This window comes from Tachysurus vachellii, chromosome 2 (assembly GCF_030014155.1).
Source record: "Tachysurus vachellii isolate PV-2020 chromosome 2, HZAU_Pvac_v1, whole genome shotgun sequence".
NCBI lineage: Eukaryota > Metazoa > Chordata > Actinopteri > Siluriformes > Bagridae > Tachysurus > Tachysurus vachellii.
In genome coordinates, this window is record NC_083461.1 from 37,188,282 (window position 1) to 37,214,280 (window position 25,999).

Below are 25,999 nucleotides of genomic sequence, written 5' to 3' on the forward strand. Positions count from 1 at the left end.
ACTTTGTTAAACCCCTTGTGCATGCTTATAACTGCACAAAGCACGATACAACGGGTTTCACACCATACGAACTTATGTTCGGACGGCAGCCAAGACTGCCGGTAGACTTGATTTTCAACACCACGATGAACCGTGACAGTCCTAAGTTCCATTCTCAATATGTTCAGTCACTAAAAAGTCACCTACAGGAGAGCTACAAGCTAGCTCAGAAGAATGCGGCCAAAACCGCAGAAAGGAACAAAGTCCGTTTTGATCGCAGAGTGACTGAGTCATCTCTTGAGGAAGGTGACCGTGTGCTGGTCAGAAATGTGAGGTTACGTGGAAAACATAAACTGGCTGACAGGTGGGATCCTGTAGTGCACGTTGTAGTAGGTCGTGCTGGTGAACTACCTGTCTATACAGTGAAACCTGAGAAACAAGAAGGTCCCTTACGAACATTGCACAGAGATTTATTGTTACCTTGTGGGTTTTTGCCTTCATTTCCAGAAGATGAGGTCGGCATGACGAAACCTCAGGAAAAACGTTTAACCAGACGAAGCAGAGTTGAGGACACTGATGAATGTTTAGAGAACTGTCAAAGCTCTGATGAGGATGACTATGCACCTCAAATCTCTGTAGTTCCAACCATTACCTCAGAAAGGTTCATCCAGGAGTACGATGTTATAAGGAAACCTACAGAGGTCCCTCTTAACTGGGATTCTGCAAACCGAATCTCACCTAACGTAGCACTTGTCCCACGTGATGATTCAGAGCCTGTGAATGCAGGAGATGTGTCGTTGGGGAATCCATCTGAACTTGAATACCTTCCCGGCACTGAATGCTCACCTGAAATGCAGAACTTACCAGAAGTTGAATCCTCATGCAGTCCTGCAGAACCTGTAAAGGAAAACCTGAAAGAAAGAAAGCAAGTACCTCAAGTAGAAGAGCCGACACTTGATGTACTTAATGAAAACCAAAGGAAACAAGACAATGAAACGCATTTGCAAACTGAAGAAACTACACCCGATGTTTCAGTGCAGAACAGCAGACTGAGTTCACCTGACCCTGATGAGGATGAAACAGATCAAGATGAGAGTGAGGATGAAAGTCATCTAAGAAGGTCTAAAAGAGTGAAGCAGAAGTCAAAAAGACTAACTTATCCAGAGTTGGGAAACCCAATGATATCAATCATTCAGTCTTTGCTTCAGGGGTTGAACACTGCTTTCGTCGAATCACTTACAGAACAACCCAGATCAATTAGACACTCCAAACCCTAAAACTTTAGGTTACAGCCATGCAAAGGGACTTGCATAGACTAAGGGGGGAGGGTGTAACACAGGTCAGAGTTGAACTGCTGGTGGAAAATAAAATGTAATTTGCATTAATTATATTTTCAATTTAAACACTAACAAAAGTAATATAATTTATTTTAAAAGTTGTTCTGTTGCACTATTAACAAAGGAAAAATAGTTTAAAAAATAAATAAGGAAAAAACCGCTAACATTATAGTCTATTATGACTGGCGCCGTGCATGACGTCACAGAGGTAAGACGGAAGTAATTACACGGAGAGCACACGCATCGCAGGTCGCGGGTGTTTTAATGTGGATTAAAAGTGTGATGATTGGCAAGATTGAAGTGGATGTTAGTCGATTGTGGACTGAGTAGCATCCGATGTGATTTAGTGAAATTTCCCGGATTTGGTCGAGTTTTTTGAGGACTAGGAAAAGCTGTGATCCTGAGATGGCGAGCCGTCCAGTTTGAGAACCCTAAGGGAGACGAGAGAGAATTCACGATTCATCAAGTGATCCGTGCCTTATCTGCTCTTACGAGGGGTATTCACCCAGCTTTGTCGGTATCTCTCAGTAATTACCTCATTGCATATAACTGATTGCTGCACTATTGAACATTTACAGCATCAACAATTGCACACATTACACCAAGACTTTTGCATTTGTTGGATTTGTCATTTTCATTCAAAGGACTATTTTCCTTACACACATTCATATATTTTTGTTCCATGGGTTGAGAACTATTCACTCAGGATACCATTTGACATGTTTGAATAATTTCCATGTATATCTTTATTTCACTTGATGTAATCTGTTGTGTATCTGAAATTGTAAATTCCTTTGTGGGTAAAATGTTCTAATTTAACAAATTTTGTAGGGAACAAAGCTCCAAAAAAATATACTAGATTATAAAATAACGTTAAGTTTGAATTACTTTAGTTGTACATTAATATCCAAAATAGCAATTGTAATACAAATATAAACAAAAATAAAATACAATTAGGTCAAGTAACCATAAAGGAGCTCAAGACCTTTAAAGTTATTTAAAGGAAAGAAGGGAAAAACTATTTTTTTTGTTATACTGTTATTGTTTCATTGTCATTTTATTTTTGTTTACATTCCAGATTTATACCCATTTAAACTTTTTTTCTTTAAGTAAATCAAACCATCTTGGTGAAAGTGATTTTCCTGGTCTGTCTGTCTTTGTGATTCGCATTCACTTTTCCTTGCCCTCCTTAGCGAACCTAGCAATCTGGCCTATAACTGTGTGATCCTAACATTGATAGCCTTACCGGCTATACCTGACTAAAGACAGAGACCAGTTACAGTCCAGTTACAATAACCTGACTAAAGACAGAGACCAGTTACAGACCAGTTACAATAACCTGACTAAAGACAGAGACCAGTTACAGACCAGTTACAATAACCTGACTAAAGACAGAGACCAGTTACGGGAAGATAGAGACAGATACCTGAGAACATTTTGTAGTTCAAGTAAGTAGCTGAATTTTGTTTTAAATTTTCTGTTCAACAGTTAAATGCCCTCAGTGGAAATCTACATACCATCTTGAATCTGTAGAATAATGATTTAAACTCACATCCTCTCACATGTTCCTCCAAGATCTTAGAATGAAGTGAATCTCTATAATATTGCTAATACTTTACAATACTTTACAAGTCCCTGAACTTGTAGGTTACTTTGAAATAAGTAACAATAGATAAATACTAATAGATAACTGATATCTGTTATAATGTTATTTACGGCTGATTAAATGTTTTCCTCATATACTATTGTCTACGTGGACAAAACGAAATCATGACTTGATAATAAACATGATAATAAAATAATGTGTTTTGATCTGTAAATCTTCTCCACTGGTATCTGTAGGTAAACAGAAGTGTTTCAGTTTTAGTTCCAGTTTTTATGTTATATCTAATGAGACGAAGAACTGGGAGGAGAGCAGAAAAGACTGCAAGGTCATAGGAGCAGACCTGGTGATCATAAACAGTAAAGAGGAACAGGTGAGAGAGAGAGAGAGAGAGAGAGAGAGAGAGAGAGAGAGAGAGAGAGAGATACTTGATTTTTTTTTTTTTTTGCTTTTTAACTCAGCTTTATTAAATAACCAATAAGTTACAATAGACAGTTAAAAACCAGCAGCATTTTTAAAAAAGTTTTTTTAGTGCAAAAGGGTGTTAATAACCAGTTCAGCTTCATCAATAAAACAGGTAACATTTTTTATTGTAAATCGGGATTTTTGCTTCTCCGACAATAAAATTAGTCACTTCCAATTTCTGTTTTTCATAAATAAAACATACTTTGGAACATACTCTCAGGTTTATCATCAATAATAAAATCAGTTGAACAGTGACCGTAGCCCGATCACTGCTCTCATGTCTTTGAAATCCAGTACTGCAGCGTCCACTAGTCTCCTCAAAGTTGTGACATTTTGGGACAGTGTGAGGACTGCAGAAGTGTCTTTAATGTCCAAAACCCTTTTATAAAAATAATACATTTTAAAAACATTTAAAACAGTTGGATCCATTAAAAATAAAGTGAAATCACAACCAAAGCCACTGATTTTTTGCAGAACAAAACTCATAAAATCTCTCCATATCAGCTAATCAGATTCTATAAGGTATTTTTGTATTGTTTGAAAATGAAATGAGGCGATTCTGCTCCTAATGTCAACTAAGCCCTGAACTCCTTCTTCCTTAGGGAGGAAGAGAACACTGAGGAATCCAGTGTAATTTTTCCAATACAAAGCTGAATAGTGCTGCTTGAATTTTTTTCAACAAGGCCCGTAGGGGGCTCCAGGCAAGCTAGGCGATGCCACAGTGTTGAGGCTACTAGACTGTTGGCCACCAGTACCCTTCCACTTAGTGACATGTTTGGTTTAAGCCATTCCCAGTTTTTTAGTTTACTTTCTATTTTTCCTAATTATCCTACCAAGTTTTTCTTTTCATCATTTAAATAAATCCCTAGGTATCTGAATTCTTTTAACCAATTTAGTCCACTTGGTAGTTTTGTTAAGCCTAGGGTCCAATTTCCTAATGCAATGGCTTCACATTTTCTCCAGTTGATTTGTGACGAGGAAACTTGGCTAAAATCAGAAACAATTTTTTCTAAAACCTTAATTCCGTTTTGATTCTGTACTAATACCATAACATCATCTGCCTACACAGATAAAACATGTGGAGCACTAAAACCATTAAGAATAAAAACATTTAAAGACATTTGTAATCTGTGTAAAAATTGTTAGTTGAGAAAGTGTACAACACCTGATAAAGAACAGCCTTGTCTGATTCCCCTATTTACATTAAAGGGAGCGCTTAACCCTCCATTGATCTTGAGTACACTTTCAACATCCTGGTACATCAACTTTATCATTGCTATAAGACTGGGCTTGAGACCAAAAGCCTCCAGAGTTTTCCAGAGGTATTGATGCTCAACCCTGTCAAAAGCTGAATCAGTGAAATCAGACCAATTGCCAATGAGCTGGAGACGTCCAAAATGTCCCGAATCAAAGAAACGTTATCAATCATGGATCTATTGGGCACACAGCATGTTTGGTCAACGTGTATTATAGAGTCCATGTCATCTCTGAAACGGTTGGCCAGCGCTTTGGACATTATCTTGTAGTCTTTGCAGAGCAGTGACACTGGAGGCCAGTTCTTAATGTCCTGTAGATCCCCTGTCTCGGGGAGAAGTGTGATTACCGCTCTTCGGCTGCCCAGGGGTAGAGACATTTCTTCACAGCTTTCAGTGAGAACCTCCAGCAGATCTTCTCCCAGTTCCTGCCAAAAGAACTTGTAGAATTCTGCTGGTAGGCCGTCTATTCCAGGTGCTTTTCCCCCCGGCATGGTGTTCAAGGCGGCCTGCAGCTCTTCCAGAACCATGGGACCTTCCAGTGCAGCATTGTCCTCTGGGGAAACCTTTGGGAGTCCTCTGTGAAAGCTCTCTAACAGCTCTTCATTGTCTCTGTATTCACTCTCGTACAGATCTCTGTAGAAGTTTGTGGCATACCGTCTGATGTCATTACTGTGTGTTATGTGTTGCCCATCCGTTGTGCATAGTGTGTGCATGAATCTGCTCTGTCCGTTCTTTTTCTCCAGTCTGAAGAAGAACTGTGAGGGGGCGTGTAGTTCATTGCTTCCTTTAAAACGTGAACAGACGAGAGCTCCATGTGCCTTTGTGCCCAATAGATCCACCATAAATGCTTTTTTTGCTTTGAGGTTCTCAAAATGTCCTCGACTTGGTGATGACCCTTGTGACGTTGGCAGCGTACTACTGACAGAGCTTCTGGTTCAAAACCTTCCCATGGTCCCACCATTGTCTACAGGAGGAGAAATCTCTCTTTTCTTTTCTAAAAAGAAGTCCAGAAAAATCTAAAAGACTCAATAAAATTATCATCATTCAGTAAAGAAACATTAAAATGCACTTCTAGGTTTACGATTTGCAATAAAAACTCTGGTCTGAAAAGGTCTGGTCTGAAAAACTAACAGGTGTTATTTCACTAGCTTTAAAAACATTGAAATTATGTTTTAAACAATAAAATCTGTTAAATAAAATTTAGCTAACGAAATAAAATTGATATTAATTTTAATAAAATTATGGTTGTGGCTGAGTCCACAAAGCTTTGTTTATCAGGGAAGTGCTGGTTTATTCTAACTCCTTTCATATTCTTTGTCTTTTGGAGAAACCTTTTGATTTCTTTTGCTTTATATATACCTGTTTGTTCGCTATTTTGTCTTCATCTCTTTCTGTTTCCTTGTTAGTATCTTGTTCACTGCCCGACTCCATCACTGCTTACTGACTGCTTATGATTTGTTTTTCTTGTCCCATTTCAACTAGCCCTTTCTTCCTGGTCTGTGGGCCACTACTACCTGCTTTAGATTTTCTCTTGGATTTGACCACAGTGAAACTAAATCTTCTGTGATCAGATCTGTGTTGTCTGTAGCTACAGACTCATCAACATGATTATTGATGGTCTTTGGGTTCTGTCCTGTATTGTCATTAATGTCAACTTTTGGATTCTCTTTTCCTGTCTCCATCTGTTCTGCTTCTGGCTCAGTTATTTTCTCTTCTTCTTCTTGACTTTCTGTGTTACTTTTTTGCTGTTTTATTTCTTCCTGACGTTTTTCCTGTACACTGCCCTCTTCATTGTCTTGTTTGTTTTTTCTTTGTTTGCTTTTAGCATTTCTGTCTTCTGGTTACCTTTAACCTCTTTCTCAGGACAGTTCCTGATTACATGTCCCTCCTGACCACACAAAACACTTTCTATAAATAACGACTTCCTCTCCATTTACATTTATTTTAAACATGATGTTCAGGTCTTCATGCCTGCTGTTTAAAATCATGTACACGTCTTCTATAAGACATAATGTGCCTCAGCTCGGGGTCTTTACAGCCTGCTGGGATCATTTTTATTGGTGACACGAGTTTTCCAAATCTAGACAGTTGATGGACATTAGACACGATAACTCTTTTTGTGGGGCTACTGAGGAGAAAATCTTTGACCAGAGTGTCTTTTATTACAACCCCTTTTGAGAGAGAGAGAGAGAGAGCGAGAGAGAGAGAGAGAGAGAGAGAGAGAGAGAGAGAGAGATTTGACCACAACCTCAACATCGTGAAGCTCATGCACAAACATTGCTCTTCTCACCGATTAGCCTAGCTACCACTGAAGAGCACTCTACAGTTTACGTGACAGTCGGTAAGAGTTTAAACCCCCTGCTTATGTGTCAGGTTTAAAAAAGCCATGATGCCAGAACCAAAAAAACAAGGCTTCCGCTACAGCGTCTCTCTCTCTCTCTCACACACACACACACACACACACACACACACACACTCTACTCGCTACACACCACTCAATGCTCACTCAAATCACACAACATACTGTACAACATAAAGAAAATAGCAAAAAGACTGAGTTTTCACTCACACCTTCACTACGCGCTCACATGCTCCGTCCACGCTCACACACTCGCTTACACGCGCATGCGCATGGAAAGAGAGAGAGAGAGAGAGAGAGAGAGAGAGAGAGAGAGAGAGAGAAAACCTTTTTTATTCTGCTGTTTTTTATGTCATTTAAAGGAGTTCATCATTAAACAGCTGAACAACCCTGAGACTTGGATTGGTCTGAGTGACACAGTAAATGAGGGAGAGTGGAAATGGGTGGACGATACACCACTGAACACTGGGTAAGAAAATATTTCCCTGTTTTTATCATGTAATACAAATGAAATCATCTTAATAATGTTCTCCTGCTTGAACAAAGATTATTCCTTATTATACTTGTATTTTTTATTGTTCCACTGTGCATTTCAGTAAACAGAGGCTGAAAGGATTCAGTTCAATGTGTGAACTGAAGGAAATTGAATCAGATCTGATTCTCTTAGTTTCAGGTCCTGGGCTGGAGGGGAACCGAATAATGTAGGTGACGAGGACTGTGCTGTGATTTCCGGTTCAAGTTCAACTGGCACTTGGAATGACCAGAAATGTTCTGCTAAATTTCCCTGGATCTGGGAGAAACATGTTTCTCAATGACGTGTATCATTTTAAATGAAAAGTGCTAAATCTATACAATATCAAAGACAATATTAAATGATAATTGAGTTTCAGTCTCTGCTCTTGTTTCCTCTGTAATCATTCACAGATACAGAGTGCACAAATACTTTTCTTTATCTCATAGATGTATTGTATATTTCTTATGATTCTGATGATCATGATGATGGAAGCAATATAAATGAGATAATTGTATTTTAATTCCATCTCAGTGTCTCAGACTCTGTTGATTTAAGTTTGAGCTCAATCACCTCTGTATTATATCTTATTGTTTCTAAAGCAGGGGTCTCCAACACAACAGAGTCATAGGAAGCCTAGTGGGAGCGCTCTCCTGAATACTGACCCACCCACTTCTTGGTTTTTACATTCATAAGCATGCTTACTCAACGATTCAATGCAAATCGTTTGCTATTGTATTGTTAGTTTTTTGAACTGTGCCTGTCCTCTGACCATAATTTTAGCTTCAGAATTTGCTTCTAAGAGTTTCTAATCACATTTCTACTGCTAATAAACATATGGATTTTCTGACATCTGCTTCTGGGGGTTCATTATAATATCATGCAGCACAAAGACACAGGACGAGTGTATTGTAGATATTTCTCATTAGAACAGGTGGAGTTTAGTAAATGTGGCAAAAGCGCAATTTCAGCAAGTCTAATTGGAACAGTACAATATGATAAATGTCATTATTGACCATTATTGACAATGGTATTTTGCCCCAGGAAATAGTTTATTCTTTTGAGTTGTACATTAATCCAAAATAGGATTTATCCAAAATAGACAAGACAAATTTGTTCCCACTGGTCATGCAGGGACAGGATTAACAAAAATAAACCTAAATAAATCTTTATTTATACATAAAAATTTTCCACAATATTAAAAGCACAACATGATAACAAAAACCATAATCTGTTCACTTACATACACATAAACACAGAGGCCTGTGGGCTAAAGCCCAACTCAATGCTATGTCACTAATCCCCAATACAGGGGACAGGCTGGAACTTACCACGATGGCTAAAGGCTGCTCTAAAAGGAGGGAGGGAAAAGTGTTAAACAGCACACCACCAGTGAACACACCAAATACACACGGGAAAATGCCATAGGTTCCGCAACAGCATGAAGATAGGAGAGAGGAACTCCACCACCGAAGAGTCAGCCAGCCACTCGCTTAGCCCCAGAATCTATCCCACCCAAGGGGGGGGTCGAGATACGAAATACGAAATTTACATAAACTTATGGGGTTAACTTAAGGCTTACACTATGAAGTGAAGTCAAAACGAGAGAAAAGTGAAGAAAATAATCCATGAGAACTTAGGTGGAAGATCCACGCATACACACACATCTCTTGAGAGTCAGGAACAAATTTTGTGCAATGTTAAAAGACAGGAAATCCATAAAAGGGAAAAGAAAAAGAGAGGGTAGTGTAAAAACTAAAAATTATAGGAAACTGGGAGGAGCTATGCAAAACAGGTAGGAGGGTATTAAAATCTTCAAACCAGAAATAATAAGAAATTGGCTAAACTATGTAAATTAAGTAACGGGGCATAAATAGTGATAGCCTGACTGAGATTTTGTGTACTCGACTGCAGCATGCCTGGATGTTGGATTGTTTGGCTGACTTTGATGCTGAGGAAATATTTCTGAGAAGTTTACTTTGAAGATCTCTGTTTTGGCTGCATTAAAGTTGGGACTTTCCTGATCTCATTCAAGCTGGAGAAGTCTGTTTTATTCATCTAATTTTGACTCTGTTTAGCAAGAAAATGTTTTATTGGTAATTGGCAGATCTTAGAAACCACCTAGTTGATGTGTCACCTCAGAGGAGGACTCTGAGTTCTGACAAAATCCACGGATTATCTTGACTCTGTGGAATAATGATTTAAATTCACATCCTCTCAAGTGTTCCCCAAATTTCTTAGAATGAGGCGAATCTCTGTAATATTGCTAAACTTTACAGTACTGTCCCATAACTTGTAAGTCACTAAGAAAGAATTAAGAAAGAATGAATGAATAATACTTCATTAACACTAAGTTACTAGCAGTAACTACTAGTTAACTTCTTACAACGAGGTAACTCCTGAGTCTGAAGAGGTCTCACAGTCTACTGGAGGAACAATAGATAACTAATATCTGTTTTAATGTTAATTACGGCTGATTAAATGTTTTCCTCATATACTATTGTCTACGGGGACAAATAGAAATCATGATTATACAATAACAATAATAATAAAAAGTATGCATTTTGATCTGTACATTTTCTCCATTGGTATCTGTAGGTTAACAGAAGTGTTTTAGTTTAGTAGTTTAATTTTCAAAGTAACGTTTATCACAGATGGCCACAGTTCATCTTTGAATAGATAACATTTCCATTAAAAAGAAAAAAAAAAGAATAAAAACAAACAAACAAAAAACATTAAGACAGCGTACAATGTACAAATTGCAATTGGTCATCAGTAAGCAAACAAAGTGCTCTTTGATAACACCAAATTTTCTTTAAAGTTGCTAGGTTTTTCATTTTCTTATAAAAGAGAAAATCGACCACAATTTTGAACTTTAGTAGTGCTGTGGTTACCATAACAAAATTGTGGCTTCCTTTTTGTTCAACCTTGTTTTTCCTGCTAATGCAAATACCCATTTTTGCTTGTCCTAGGGTGATGTTTAAAAGCTTACATTTGGCTTGCCAATTGCATGTATATTTTACACCAAGGATAAGGTTTGCAGTGAAAAGGATGTGTCAAAACAACCAAAAATCTTTTGTACAAAAGTAAAAAGAGGCTGTAGTCTGGAACATTGCATAAAAGTGTGAAAGACAGTTTTATCTCAAGGCAAAAAAAAGAAAGATACTCAAGACTGGTCTCTGGACACAAAATAGAGACAAAGGAATTGATGGAGACAATTCTATGTAAAATTATCCATTGTAAATCTTTATTTCTTTTATGTATTGGTGGCTTTCCACTCTGGTTGCTCCTCCTAAGTGAGGCAGAGGACCAGAAACAACATAACAACATTCTAATCTCTAAAAAGTGACCAGTGATTTCCTCAAGGTCTGGAGACAATACGAGTTCAGGAAAACGATCCTTATTGTCCAGCACATCCTTCTCCTCATCTGAATGAACAGAATTCCACCTTTACAGTAGTCGTGGTTATGGTTAAATACTATTGTGTGTTTTGTATGTAACCCCTTTTTCACAGGTGGGAGTCACCTGAAACCTAGACCACCACGGCCCATAGCTAATACCACCTGACTAGCTAGTTACTAAGGGATAACATATAATATGTATAGCAGTGGTGCAACAGGATCCTGGATTCTCAGCAGTGGGATGGTGAACTGGCTGATCTCCTTTTACCTTAGCGTAACAACACAAAAAAACGAAATAGCATTTAAGGTGACTAACAAGAAAAAAATTAATCATATTAATTATGTTCTGCAATAGTTAGGCTGCAGTTTCAACAACAAATTCTCAGAAATATAACCCCCGAGCAGCGAACATAACATTCGTAAGGCTTACAAATCAAGGTAAAAAAAAAAACAACAGTGATGTTTATGTCAATAAAACAACAACCTCAACAGTACTCAAAGCGATTGTTGGGGCCCGTTGGTGCACTTTATCCAACTCACTTAGCTGAAGAGTTCGGGCAGTAACAATGATGACGTAGCTTCCTCTCACTACTTATGATCCCCAAAATGTCTGTCCACAACATACATATACGTGTATATATATATATATATATATATATATATATATATATATATATATATATATACACGTATATTTATATATATTTTTTTTTTTTTTTTTTTTTCTGACCCTCCCCCCTGCACTCAGTGGAAGATGAGTGCTTCCAAAATGACTCATGAAAACAAATAAACTTGATTGGAACACAAAGTACACAAAAGCCCCACATCATATCAGATGCTCTAAAACGTTAAGCATCCAGGTACATTGACTTAAAAGCAGTAAATAACACATAGGGTAATAAAACTGACAAAGTTTAATACAGTGTTTTCATACCATACCGGCTCTTACATGTACTTTGGGGAAGAACCATATATAAACCTGATGGTCAGACGTCATTTCCTCTGCAGTCTCTCATTATCTCCTACTGTCATGGATTTTCCTGGTTCTCCCCACACACAGCAAACCAGATCCTCATCACCTGAGTTCTAATCACTGGCACCTGGCACCCCTCATTACTTCACCACATAAAATATGCTCTCTAACACACACATTGTCCAGTCTCATAAATTCTAGCTACTACTACATACTGTGTCTACTAACCTGACTCTCTCTTTTCTATCAGTAGTTTCCCAAGTTCGTTGACCACCAAAGGGTCTAGATATCGTTGGTTTGCAACCTGTGACCCGGCGTGTGGAGCTTCACCTGGACTTATCCACCCTCACTCACTTCATTCACTTCTGCTTTTCAATAAACTCTGTTATTTTACTTTATACCTGCCTCCGTCTTCTGTCCTCCAAGATCTTAGAATGAGGCAAATCTCTGTCTTCTTCTTCTTTCGGCTTTTCCCTTCAGGGGTCGCCACAGCGAATCATCTCTCTCCACCTAACCCTATCTTCTGCATCCTCAACACTTGCACCCACTAGCTTCAAATCCTCATTAATTACATCCATATACCTCCTCTTTGGCCTTCCTCTTTGCCTCCTGCCTGGCAGCTCCATGTCCAACATTCTCCTACCAATATACTCACTCTCCCTCCTCTGAACATGTCCAAACCATCTTAATCTCGCCTCCCTAACTTTGTCCCCCAAACGTCCCACATGGGCTGTCCCTCTGATGTACTCGTTCCTAATCCTGTCCAATCTTGTCACACCCAAAGAGAACCTCAACATCTTCAGTTCGGCTACCTCAAGCTCTGACTCCTGTCTCTTCTTCAGTGACACTGTCTGTAAACCATACAGCACGGCCGGTCTCACCACTGTCCTGTACACCTTCCCCTTTATTCTTGCTGATATTTTCCTATCACACAGAACTCCTGACACCTTTCTCCACCCACTCCAACCTGCCTGCACTCGCTTCTTTACTTCTTTCCCACTCTCTCCATTACTCTGGACTGTTGACCCCAAGTACTTAAACTCCTGTACCTTCTTCACCTCTTCACCCTGTAACCTTACTGTTCCACTTCCCTCCCTTTCATTCACACACATGTACTCAGTCTTACTATGACTGACTTTCATTCCTCTTCTCTCCAGCGCAAACCTCCACCTCTCCAGGTTTTCCTCCACCTGCTCCCTGCTCTCACTACAGATCACAATGTCATCTGCAAACATCATCGTCCAAGGAGACTCCTGTCTGACCTCCTCTGACAACTGGTCCATCACTATAGCAAACAGGAAGGGTCTCAGAGCCGATCCCTGATGCAGTCCCACCTCCACTGTGAACTCCTCTGTCTGACCTACAGCACACCTCACCACTGTCCTGCTCCTCTCATACATGTCCTGCACCACTCTGACATACTTCTCTGCTACTCCTGACTTCCTCATACAGTACCACAGCTCTTCTCTTGGCACCCTGTCATACGCTTTCTCTAAGTCTACAAACACACAGTGCAACTCCCTCTGACCATCCCTATACTTCTCCATCAACATTCTCAGAGCAAAAATTGCATCTGTTGTGCTCTTTCTGGGCATGAAGCCATACTGCTGCTCACAAATTTCCAACACCTTCCTTAACCTAGCTTCCACTACTCTTTCCCACAACTTCATTGTATGGCTCATCAACTTTATCCCCCTGTAGTTGCTGCAACTCTGCACGTCACCCTTATTCTTAAAGATCGGCACTAACACACTCCTTCTCCATTCCTCAGGCATCCTCTCACTTTCTAATACCCTGTTGAACAAACTAGTTAAAAATTCCACTGCTGCCTCTCCTAGACACTTCCAGACCTCTACCGGGATGTCGTCAGGACCAACTGCCTTTCCACTTTTCATCCTCTTCAAAGCCTTCCTGACTTCATCCTTTCTAATTTTATCTACTTCCTGTTCCACAGAGTTCACCCCTTCTACTCTTTTTTCCCTCTGATTTTCCCCATTCATCAGCTCCTCAAAGTATTCCTTCCATCTCCTCTGTACACTCTCCTCACTTGTGAGCACCCTTCCATCTCTATCCTTAATAATTCTAACTTGCTGCACATCCTTCCCATCCCGATCCCTCTGTCTAGCTAACCTGTACAAGTCCTTCTCTCCTTCTCTAGTGTCTAACCTAGTGTACAACTCGTCATATGCCTTCTGCTTGGCCTTAGACACCTCCCTCTTCACTCTGCGCTGTAACTCCTTGTATTCCTGTCTATTCTCTTCAGTCCTGTCCATATCCCACTTCTTCTTGGCTAATCTCTTCCTCTGGATACTATCCTGAACTTCCTCATTCCACCACCAAGTCTCCTTATCTTCTTTCCTCCTTCCAGATGACACACCCAGCACCTTTCTCCCTGTCTCCCTGATCACTTCTGCTGTAGTTTCCCAGTCATCCGGCAGCACTACCTGACCACCCAGAGCCTGCCTCAACTTCTGTCTAAATTCCTCACAACATTCCTCCTTTTTCAGCTTCCACCACTTAGTTTTCTTCTCTATCTTTGACCTCTTCCTCTTACAGACCATCAGAGTCATCCTACACACCACCATCCTATGCTGTCTGGCTACACTCTCTCCCACTACCACTTTACAGTCACTAATCTCTTTCAGATTGCCTCTTCTACAAAGGATGTAGTCTACCTGTGTTCTCCTACCTCCACTCTTGTAAGTCACTCTATGTTCCTCCCTCTTCTGAAAATAAGTGTTAACCACAGCCATGTCCATCCTCTTAGCAAAGTCTACCACCATCTGTCCTTCAAGGTTCCTTTCCTTAACTCCAAACTTGCCCATCACCTCCTCATCACCTGTGTTCCCCCACCAACATGTCTATTAAAATCCGCTCCTATCACCACTCTCTCACCCTTGGGAATACTCTTAATCACCTCATCGAATTCACACCAGAATAACTCACAACCTACCTGCGGGGCATAACCACTAACAACATTCAACATCACCCCTTCAATCTCTAACTTCAGACTCATCACCCTGTCTGACACTCTCTTCACCTCCAGAACATTCCTCACAAACTCCTCCTTCAGGACCACACCTACCCCATTTCTCTTACTATCCACACCATAATAAAACAGCTTGAATCCTGCTCCTATACTACGAGCCTTGCTATCCTTCCACTTGGTCTCCTCAACACACAGTATATCCACCTTCCTTCTCTCCATCATATCAGCCAGCTCTCTACCTTTCCCTGTCATAGTACCAACATTCAGAGTCCCTATTCTCAGTCCTACACTCTTACCTTTCCTCTTCTCTCTCTGTCTGTGCACTCTCCTCCCTCCTCTACTCCTTCGACCAACAGTAGCCCAATTTCCACCGGCGCCCTGTAGGTCAACGGCGCCGATGGCGGTCGTTGTTAACCCGGGCCTCGACCGATCCGGTATGAAATTCTTACTGACAATTCGCATGGTTAGATTTGGCAATGTTTTATGCCGGATGCCCTTCCTGACGCAACCCTCTCTATTTGTCCGGGCTTGGGACCGGCACAGAAGTCACTGGACTGTGACCCCCATGGCTAGATTAATGAGGCAAATCTCTGTAATATTGCTAAACTTTACAATAGAAAAAATGAATTAATAATTCTTCATTAACACTAAGCTACTAGCACTAACTACTAGTTAATTACTTACATCTAGGTAAATCCTAAGTCTGAAGAGGTCTCACAGTCTAGTGGAGGAATAATATGCCCCTTTTCCACCTAAAGGAACCGGGTACTGGTTCAGAGCTAGTGCTGGTGCTGGTTCTTAGTTGGTTCCACTGGCCAGCCTTCTAAGAACCGTTTTGCCTTTCCATGGGCTAGAGAGCAATCACAGAGCCAAGTCTTATGTCACTGTTTACGTCTCATATTTTCCCGCAACGTTAGCGCAGCAGCAGCAAACACAAACACAACATCAATAATGGCGGATGTTGCTTTATTGTTAATGCTCATGGCTTTGCGAACCTACATTGGCATCCAAACGCGGCGAATCCAACTTGTACGTGCAGCTCCATGTAATCTGTATAAACAGAGGTTGTAATCAAGAATATCGTACAGTAAATTACCCCAGCCCTGCCCCCAGTCCCTACTTAAGGTACATTATCAAAGGTGCTAACAGTATCCCCGCCCCCAGTCCCTACTTAAGGTACATTATCAAAGGTGCTAACAGTAAACCCAGCCCTGCCCCAGTCCCTAATTAAGGTACATTATCGAAGGTGCTAACAGTAACCCCGCCCCCAGTCCCTACTTAAGGTACATTATCGAAGGTGCTAACAGTAACCCCGCCCCCAGTCCCTGCTTAAGGTACATTATCAAAGGCACTAACAGTAACCCCGCCCCAGCCCCTATTTAAGGTACATTATCAAAGGCGCTAAAAGTAACCCCACCCCAGTCCCTACTTCAAGTCAAGTCAAGTCAAGAAGCTTTTATTGTCATTTCAACCATATATATATATATATGTTGCAGTACACAGTGAAATGAGATTTTTCTCCAGGACCAGGGTGCTACATAAAACAAAATCGTAAAAAACGTAAATAGCACAGAAGTGGCCGTTGCGTGCTACTGCCGCACTGCCATCTTGGATACACCAATGTACATTAAGGTACATTATCAAAGGCGCTAACAGTAACCCTGCCCCCAGCTTGCCCCCAGTCCCTACTTAAGGTACATTATCAAAGGCGCTAACAGTAGATTGAATTCCAGTTTTTATATCATGAGTGATAAGATGAAGAGCTGGGAGGAGAGCAGAAAAGACTGCAAGGCCAAAGGAGCAGACCTGGTGATCATAAACAGTAAAGAGGAACAGGGGCCTGTTTCAGAAAGGAGGTTCAACCAACTCTGAGTTTAAACTTGAACTCTGAGTTGATTTACCCTGAGATGGGAAACTCTGAGTTTTTGGTTACAGAACAGCTGAAATGAGTTAGTTTTTTCAACTCTAAATTGATTGACTCTGAGTTAAGCGCGTTCAACACAACTATAAAAAACCATTATCAATGGAGCACAGATATAACGAGTCACCATGGCAACAGCGTCAGACAAAAAAAAAATCTGCATATTTCTCACCAGCAGAACTGGAAGTGCTTATGCAAGCATATGGAGAATATGAACACGTATTTAATAAAAAACCTTTATAAAAAATAAAACCCTATATACCTTTAAAAGGTATATTTTTTAATGTAAACTTCTCCCACTAGTTACACACTTTGTTCAATTCAAGGATAATTCATGCAATTGTATATTGTTTATTTGAAAGCATTAGAAATGCAGTTGCTTGTCTCTCCTTATTGTTCAAGTGGTTGAGGTTTATTTGGGATTTAGAAAGTAATTAATAAGTGAGTAGAACAAATTAGTAAGTAGACCAATACTTTCTAGAGATAGTAATTATTACATTAATCTAATTAGACTTGTTGGAGATCTCAGTTGTAGTTAGTAATTAAGAACTATTTTAGAGTAAATTCCCAACTATTATAATATTAGAGTTGAAACCAGAAGAACAGTATTTTATTTTATCAGGAAACAACACAAAAATGGTCAAGCGCTTAAGACGAGGCACACTTTCCTGACCGCTCTGCAAACAGTAGCCTTACTAATATGTTCTGCATCCCCGATGTTATACACAAAACTACAATTCGCAAAGAAATATAAGGCAACGCAAAGCATCTATTCGGATGTAAGAGCACGGCCGCGATGGCTGATGTAAGGATGGATGAGATTATGGACTGAGTGAGTGAGTGAGAGTGAGAGTGAGAGTGAGAGTGAGAGAGAGAGAGAGAGAGAGCCCACCACGGCCCATAGCTAATACCACCTGACTAGCTAGTTACTAAAGGGATAACATATGTATACAGTAGCGCAACAGGATACTGGATTCTTAGCAGTGGGATGGTGAACTGGCTGATCTCCTTTTACCCAAGTAGAGAAACACCACAAAACAGGAAATAGTATTTAAGGTGACTAACAAAAAAAAATCTTATCATATTCAGTAGCTGTCACAAACGCAGGATAAAAGGGACCCAAACGCAGGATAGCAAAATACACAGGGTTTAATAACGAAAAACATGAAACATGAACCATAACACAGACTAGACCAGACAAAGACAAACAGTTGATTACGCGCTGCACAAGGCAACGCGGCACAGTTAAATAGACAATGATGACGACAATAGGAAACAGGTGTGTGGAAACAGGAGGAGCAGACAAAGGCGGGGCAGACACGTGACGAAGTACATAAACAAAAGGCACATGGCCAAAGTCCAGGCTGAGTCCTGACAGTGCCCCCCAAAGCGCGGCTCCCGATGCACCAATCCGTCTTAATAGTCCCAACGGAGTCTGGGTTGTTGGGGGGGTGAGGCACACTGCGATCCAGGTGGGGGAGCGAGGCACACAGCAAGGCAGGTGGGGGGAGTGAGGCACACAGCAAGGCAGGTGGGGGGAGTGAGGCACCCGGCGGCACAGCCAGAGGGGGCCGAGCGACGTCCACAGCCGTACAAGGGGGCCGAGCGACGTCCACAGCCGAGCAAGGGATAGCCGAGCGACGTCCACAGCCGAGCAAGGGATAGCCGAGCGACGTCCACAGCCGAGCAAGGGATAGCCGAGCGACCTCCACAGCCGAGCAAGGGATAGCCGAGCGACGTCCACAGCCGAGCAAGGGATAGCCGAGCGACGTCCACAGCCGAGCAAGGGATAGCTGAGCGACGTCCACAGCCGAGCAAGGGATAGCCGAGCAACGTCCACAGCCGAACAGGGCGGCCGAGCGACGTCCACAGCCGAACAGGGTGGCCGGGCGCTACCCCCAACATACCGCGGCCAGACCCACCTCTCGGGAACCAGGAAAAGGGGAGGGAGGGCAGGGAGAAAATAATTCCTCCACAAAACAGAAAAATCCACAGAAAAAAATTCATGGGACGGGCCTGCAACACCCCCTGCGGACAGGAAGTGGTGCGACGTCCTCCACGGAAACCAAAAGTGAAGCGACGCCCCCCACCGGACAGATGCGGGACGATGTCGCAGGACACCGAAAAATAAACAAAACTCAGGCTGGTGACATAGCCTGCAAACAGGAAGTGAGGCGGCGCCCCCCTGCGGAGAAACCGGAAGCGGAGTGGCGTCCCTCACCGGAAAAATGCGGACCGATGTCACCAAAACCGCGAAGTCCAGAGGGAGAAAAAAAAAGGTCCAATAAAAAAAAGGTGCTCCCAATCGGCCGGTCCAGGCTACAGCTATCCTGCTGGGTCTTAGTATGGCGGAATCATCTGTCACGAACGCAGGATAAAAGGGACATAAACGCAGGATAGCAAAATACACAGGGTTTAATAACGAAAACCATGAAACATGAACCATAACACAGACTAGACCAGACAAAGACAACAGTTGATTACGCGCTGCACAAGGCAACGCGGCACAGTTAAATAGACAATGATGATGACGACAATAGGAAACAGGTGTGTGGAAACGGGAGGAGCAGACAAAGGTGGGGCAGACACGTGACAAAGTACATAAACAAAAGGCACATGGCCGAAGTCTGGGCTGACAGTAACGCTGTGCCTCCACTGGTGATTATTACACTTAATTTAAAAATAGTGCGTAATGTATATCACCAGAACATAAAAATGCAATAACAGTACGATGTACTAAACTCCTTTTGTTTGTCTGTGTGTATGAATGAGTTGCCACTACAACCAGGTTATAATAAAATAGAAAATAAGAATTTATTAATTATTTCCTGCAATAGTTAGGCTGCAGTTTCAACAACAAATTCTCAGATATATAACCCCTGAGCTGCGAACATAGCATTTGTAAGGCCTTCGAATCAAGTAAAAAAAAAGTGTATATATATCTTTTTTTTTCTGACCCTCCCCCCTGCACTCAGTGGCAGATGAGTGCTTCCAAAATGACTCATGAAAATAAATAAACTTGATTGGATAAAGTACACAAAGCCCCACATCATAACAGATGCTCTAAAACATTAAGCATCCAGGTACATTGACTTAAATTCAGTAAATAACACATAGGGCAATAAAATTGACAAATTTCAATACAGTGTTATCCATACCCATTTAGTTTACAGGCTCTAACATGTACTTTGGGGAAGAACCATATATAAACCTGATGGTCAGACGCCATTTCCTCTGCAGTCTCTCATTATTCACACTCGCAGTTAGGAAATAAACACTCAGCTTGTCAGTTTATTAGTGAGTAACCACAATCTTCTCAGTCCTGAAGATTGCTGCAGTTGTCAGTGTGTACTTTTTATTTTGTGAAATAGAGCAGGTGTTAATGCTGATCTTAGATCAGTGGACCGTGTGTCATTCAGTCTCAGAGTAAAGCTGCAAACGTAAAAACTAACAATTCCAGATCTTCTGCAGGAACATGTAACTGAATTCATATTCAAACTGATCTAAATAAATAGCTTTGTGTAATGACGTTGAGGAAGAAAATACGATGAAGGTCAATTTATACACCATTATAAATCCACAAGGTCATTTTGATATTTAATAAAACTGCTGGACTCTAACAGGAACATCTACAGGATGTGTAAGAAGGACAGCTCAAAATTCTTCACAGTTTGACCACAAGAAGCCACTGATGTCCACGTTGCTCTATGACAGACTTCCTTTACTGACAGCAGCACATTTTATTCTTCACACAGAGGTGCAGACTGTCAGTCACGTCTATACAGAGAGGCAGCAGTTTCATGTTTTATTGCTAGTTTTATAGTTTAAAGATGCTTCAACGTTCATCTGAGCGAGTGGAGATGGTGACGGTTATCTACAAGATTGTAGAAACTGTTAGAGGTCACGACCCTGAGACAGAGAAGGACAACTGTGACACAGAGAGACACCTAGAAGAACAACACACAGGTACAAATGTTAAAGTTTGTAAAAGTGTTTTATAAAATAGAGAAGCGTTCATTTAGGATTTTATATGTTCCATTGAGTGGAGATGATGGTGGATATCTGTGAGAATGTAGACATGGTGAGAGGAACACAGAGAGAAATGAGTAACTTCCTCTCTTTACTCAGCTTGTTTTTTAGCCTTGCTTGTCTTTCTGATTCATATCACCTTTGTGTTACGTTATCTGCATGTGTTTTAACACAAGACATAAACATTTAAATCTGTTTTCTGCACTTTATAAACAGATTATATTGTCGATAACACGTAAACCATTGAGACAACTGTGAAGCCAATTTATCTTATAGCTGTAAACTGTAATCAAAGGCCTCAGCAGACAGGAGCATTTCCTTATTTTTGTACCATTATAAAATCATTATATTATTACACATACATGTTTTCGTAAGCCAGTCAGCTTATTCAAAACCAGCCCAAAGCTCCACCCATCACTGCATACATTAATGGTAAGGGAGAAGTTTCATACTGACGGCTGGATAGAGTTACTAAGATGTTCTCCAGCTCAGTGTTTATGTTAGACTGTAAATGCTAGATAAGTTTGAGATACTAAAACCTGGGTCTTTGGTGTTCATGTACCTGTAGGAGGAGACACTTCATGGAGCAGGTGTTGCAGACTGACTGCAGTGTGGTTGGTGCTGCTTCTGTTTGTTTCCTTGCTGACTGCCGTCACAGTTCTGTGGATCAAATTCAGCATTCTGACTAAAGACAGAGACCAGTTACAGACCAGTTACAATAACTTGACTAAAGACAGAGACCAGTTACAGACCAGTTACAATAACCTGACTAAAGACAGAGACCAGTTACAGTCCAGTTACAATAACCTGACTAAAGACAGAGACCAGTTACAGTCCAGTTACAATAACCTGACTAATGACAGAGACCAGTTACAGTCCAGTTACAATAACCTGACAATGGCATATTTATTAACAAATAAATATTTTTCAATGTACAGCAGATGCCAAGAACTTCAAGAGTTCAAGAAATTCAACTTTCTGGTAATAAAGCCATCTTATAATGCAGAAAATGCAGAGAAATGGTGCAAACTTGCAACTCAACTACCTGTCTCAAAATTCAACTATTCAACTAGCTGTGTCACAATAACAGTGAAAGACATGGCAAGATAAGAGAGCAAGGGAGAGAGCGATGAAGGAATGTCGTAAAGGGGTCAGGCGCTCCTCTCAGTCTCAAACATTATTATGAGTCCACACTCAACAGCATTGTGTAAAAATCTTGTAGTGCAAAGTTGTCTTGAAAAATTACAAAAAGAACAAGGCTACTCAAAACTGAGCCTGACAACTACCGTTGAAAAAAAACTATGATGCCCACTCAAAGTCAATAAGTTTCCTCAAAAGGGTGCTCACATGAGGGTTCATTGTTGTCCGCTTTTGATCTTTGAGCCTCTTTCAGGATTGATGCCCAGGAAGCACCTGTTAATAAGCAAAGATAGTTTCAGTTTTAAATAGACTTACAGTAAGTATTGCAGACAGCATTTACCAAGGTGTGCTTTTTGCTGTGCTTTTTCCCCAGATCAAACCCTAATAGATTTATAATCAAAACTTAATTTCTTTTGCCATTTTTAGCCAAGGTGCCTCAGGTTAGGTTTGCCTGAGGCAAAGTGGTTGATTTTCTACTATGAGAGGCCATATCAACATGCGCCGCCACTGAAATGCATCTTCACGCAATTGGCCAGTTGGTAAATTAAAACCAAACCCATGTTGAAAGTATGACAAACATCCTTTTCAATTAAGGGCCTGAGAGCATTTTTTATTTTTTTTGGGGGGGGGCACGGTGGATTAGTGGTTAGCACGTTCACCTCACACCTCCAGGGTCCCGCCTCTGCCTTGTGTGTATGGAGTTTGCATGTTCTCCCCGTGCCTCGGGGGTTTCCTCCGGGTACTCCGGTTTCCTCCCCCGGTCCAAAGACATGCATGGTAGGTTGATTGGCATCTCTGGAAAATTGTCCATAGTGTGTGAGTGAATGAGAGTGTGTGTGTGTGCCCTGCGATGGGTTGGCACTCCGTCCAGGGTGTATCCTGCCTTGATGCCCGATGACGCCTGAGATAGGCACAGGCTCCCCGTGACCCGAGAATAGTTCGGATAAGCGGTAGGAAATGAATGAATGAATGGACCGGCAGGTATTTGTCAGCATAACGTGTAGAAACCCAGACTGATCTGCAGAGCGAAATTGAATGAGTTCGCGAGATCAGGATAATCTCATCAGGCTAGCCTCAAGTACCTCATTTGTCAGCATTTTCGACCTCAAGACAATCATTGAGTTGGAAGCCTGTACTATATAATGTGCATTACAAGATTAAATGCGATCTTTACAAAATACCTTTGAATGAACTCCAGTGTCGAAGATCCAGTGACAGGATACTCAAGGTTGAATACGAAATAGCTGCTGAAGAAAGCAGCTACTCCGTGTAAAAAGAAAGGGTGTGGGCCCATCACGACATGTCCCTCGATGGATATAAGCCATCCAGAGGGCTTCATCATGTCACCTGAAATGAACAGATACAACATTATGTGTTATGAGCACTTTGTGATCTGCTTAAGATACAAAGGGCTATACAAATGTAATTATAATAAGAATTACATTTGTATAGCCCTTTGTATCTTAAGCAGATCACAAAGTGCTCATAACACATAATGTTGTATCTGTTGTACACAGATACAGCTCATTTTGCATTTTAAATATTTGAATAAAAAAATATTACATCAACTTCAAGCATCAAACTCTTTCGGCTCTTTGAAGTACAACATTAGGAGCAGCAGGATGCAGGCAGCCTTGTCAGAGTCTGGATCATAGCAGGCCAGAACATCACGTATCTTGGGGTTGTCCAGTGTTGCACAGTAATCCAGGATGGTCTGTCCTCGTCGACTAATTGCCTCCTGTAGCTTCTGAAGGACATCAACGTCCGTCAGGAGGCCAAAGTGTGAGAATAGGCATTTCTGAGAGAAGAGAAATGGCCATTCCTGTTTGATCTCAGACATCGCTGCAGCATTGTTAAGATATTTTCGCAGGATGACGTATGTCTTTTCCATCATTGGTTCTGCTCTCTCTGCCCCACTCATGCCTTCCTCTGTGTATACAGACCTACAAATGTATTGTTAGTACCCAAGTAACAATTTGGTCTTGTAGCCGCCCAACACACACAGTGTTCAGATCTTGACCAATTACTAAAGTCTAAACAAAATGATCCAAAAAGACAGTAGATCGCATGCCTGAGTAGATGTTCAGCAGATCCCTCTTTATATTCTCCAACGTTGCCTCTGTCTCCCCCTCTGGCAAATCTGCTGGGCCCCACCTGACACACCTGTGGGCATCACAGGGTAACAATACTATTGGGGACGGTTATAGCTCAGAAGTTGGAGCAAGTCGTCTCATAACTGAAGGGTCAGCAGTTTGATTTCCTGTTGTGACTGTCTAAATATACCTATCCCACAGACGTTATGTTACAGTGTAATAGTGTTGTAAACACAGGTGTATTTTATCAAACTAATTAAAGGGATATTCCACCATTTGGGGAATTAAGCTCATTTTCCACCTCACCTCGAGTAAAACAATTGATTTTTACCTTTCTCCCGTTCATCCAGCAGTTCCCTGACTCTGGCGATACCACGTATAGCTCCAGCCTATTTTACAGCAGAAAAAAGATGTTTACAGGCTGGTGCAAAAAATGATTTTGGTCTATATAGCTAATTTTGCCCTTCAAGGGGGTGAATTTTTTTTTTAGAACTCATCCGTTTAAATTATATTAAGCCTTAAAGTTCTGCATAATTAAGGGCGTGGCCACGTGAGTGACAGGTAGATTGCCGCTGTTGACAATGCACACTTTGAGCTCTTCACACTTTGAGCTTCAAAACCGCTCTTGAGGAGTCTATGGGTGACGTCACGGACACTACGTCCATGTTTTTATACAGTCTATGGTTCAAAACAGTTCGGTTATGTCATGTGACTACCCAGGGCATATTTCAATACAATATTTCACTGTAATAATACTGATTAATGCTGTGAAATCCTTAATGTTTTTCACTGTGTTGCTGTGATATTACAGACCTTGTTGTGATATAACAGCAGGTGTTAGATTGCAAGATTTTACTGTAAAATAAGAGTTAAATGCTGTAAAATCCAAGGATACTGTAGTTTTTACAGGTATTCATTGGGATATATTACAGGGAAACTTAATTACAACAAGTTACTGTAAAATAATACTGTTAATTATTGTGAAATGCTGGTAATTTCTAACAGTGAAGATTATTCCTTATTATACTTGTATTTTTTGCATTTCAGTAAACAGAGACTGAGAGGATTCAGTTCAATGTGTGAACTGAAGGAAATTGAATCTGATCTGATTCTCTTAGTTTCAGGTCCTGGGCTCGAGGGGAACCGAATAATGCAGGTGAAGAGGACTGTGCTGTGATTTACACTTATCCTTCACATTTGACTGCCACATGGAATGACCAGAAATGTTCTGCTAACTTTCCCTGGATCTGTGAGAAACATGTTTCTCAATGACGTGTATCATTTTAAATGAAAAGTGCTAAATCTATACAATATCAAAGACAATATTTAGATGATAATTGAGTTTCAGTCTCTGCTCTTGTTTCCTCTGTAATCATTCACAGATACAGAGTGCACAAATACTTTTCTTTATCTCATAGATGTATTGTATATTTCTTATGATTCTGATGATCATGATGATGGAAGCAATATAAATGAGATAATTGTATTTTAAGTCCATCTCAGTGTCTCGGACTCTGTTGATTTAGCAGAACTTTGAGCTCAATCACCGCTGTATTATATCTTATTGTTTCTAAAGCAGGGGTCTCTAATAGCTTTGTGTAATGACGTTATAAGAAAGAAAAATACGATGAAGGTGCAGTGTATACACCATTATATATCCACAAGGTTATTTTGATGTTTAATAAAACTGCTGGGCTCTAACAGAAACATCTACAGGATGTGTAAGAATCACAGCTCAACTGTCTTTACAGTTTGACCACAAGAAGCCACTGATGCTCTCTGGTCTTTGACTTCCTTTACTGACAGCAACACATTTTATTCTTCACACAGAGGTGCAGACTGTCAGTCAGTTACAATAACCTGACTAAAGAGAGAGACCAGTTACAGTCCAGTTACAATAACCTGACTAAAGACAGAGACCAGTTACAGTCCAGTTACAATAA

The 25,999-nt window shown here is 40.8% G+C and overlaps 1 protein-coding gene across 1 annotated transcript in view; it reads left to right on the forward strand.

Moving 5' to 3' along the window:
* Positions 1–1,494: 1,494 nt before the first annotated feature.
* LOC132858356 (CD209 antigen-like protein E) overlaps positions 1,495–25,999 on the forward strand; it is a 29,235-nt gene continuing 4,730 nt past the window's right edge. The window contains exons 1-5 of the mRNA XM_060888666.1: positions 1,495–1,524; positions 2,557–2,758; positions 3,159–3,292; positions 7,362–7,468; positions 25,181–25,305. Of these exons, the coding sequence (XP_060744649.1) occupies positions 1,495–1,524; positions 2,557–2,758; positions 3,159–3,292; positions 7,362–7,468; positions 25,181–25,305 (598 nt within the window). The remainder of the gene's footprint in view (positions 1,525–2,556; positions 2,759–3,158; positions 3,293–7,361; positions 7,469–25,180; positions 25,306–25,999) is intronic.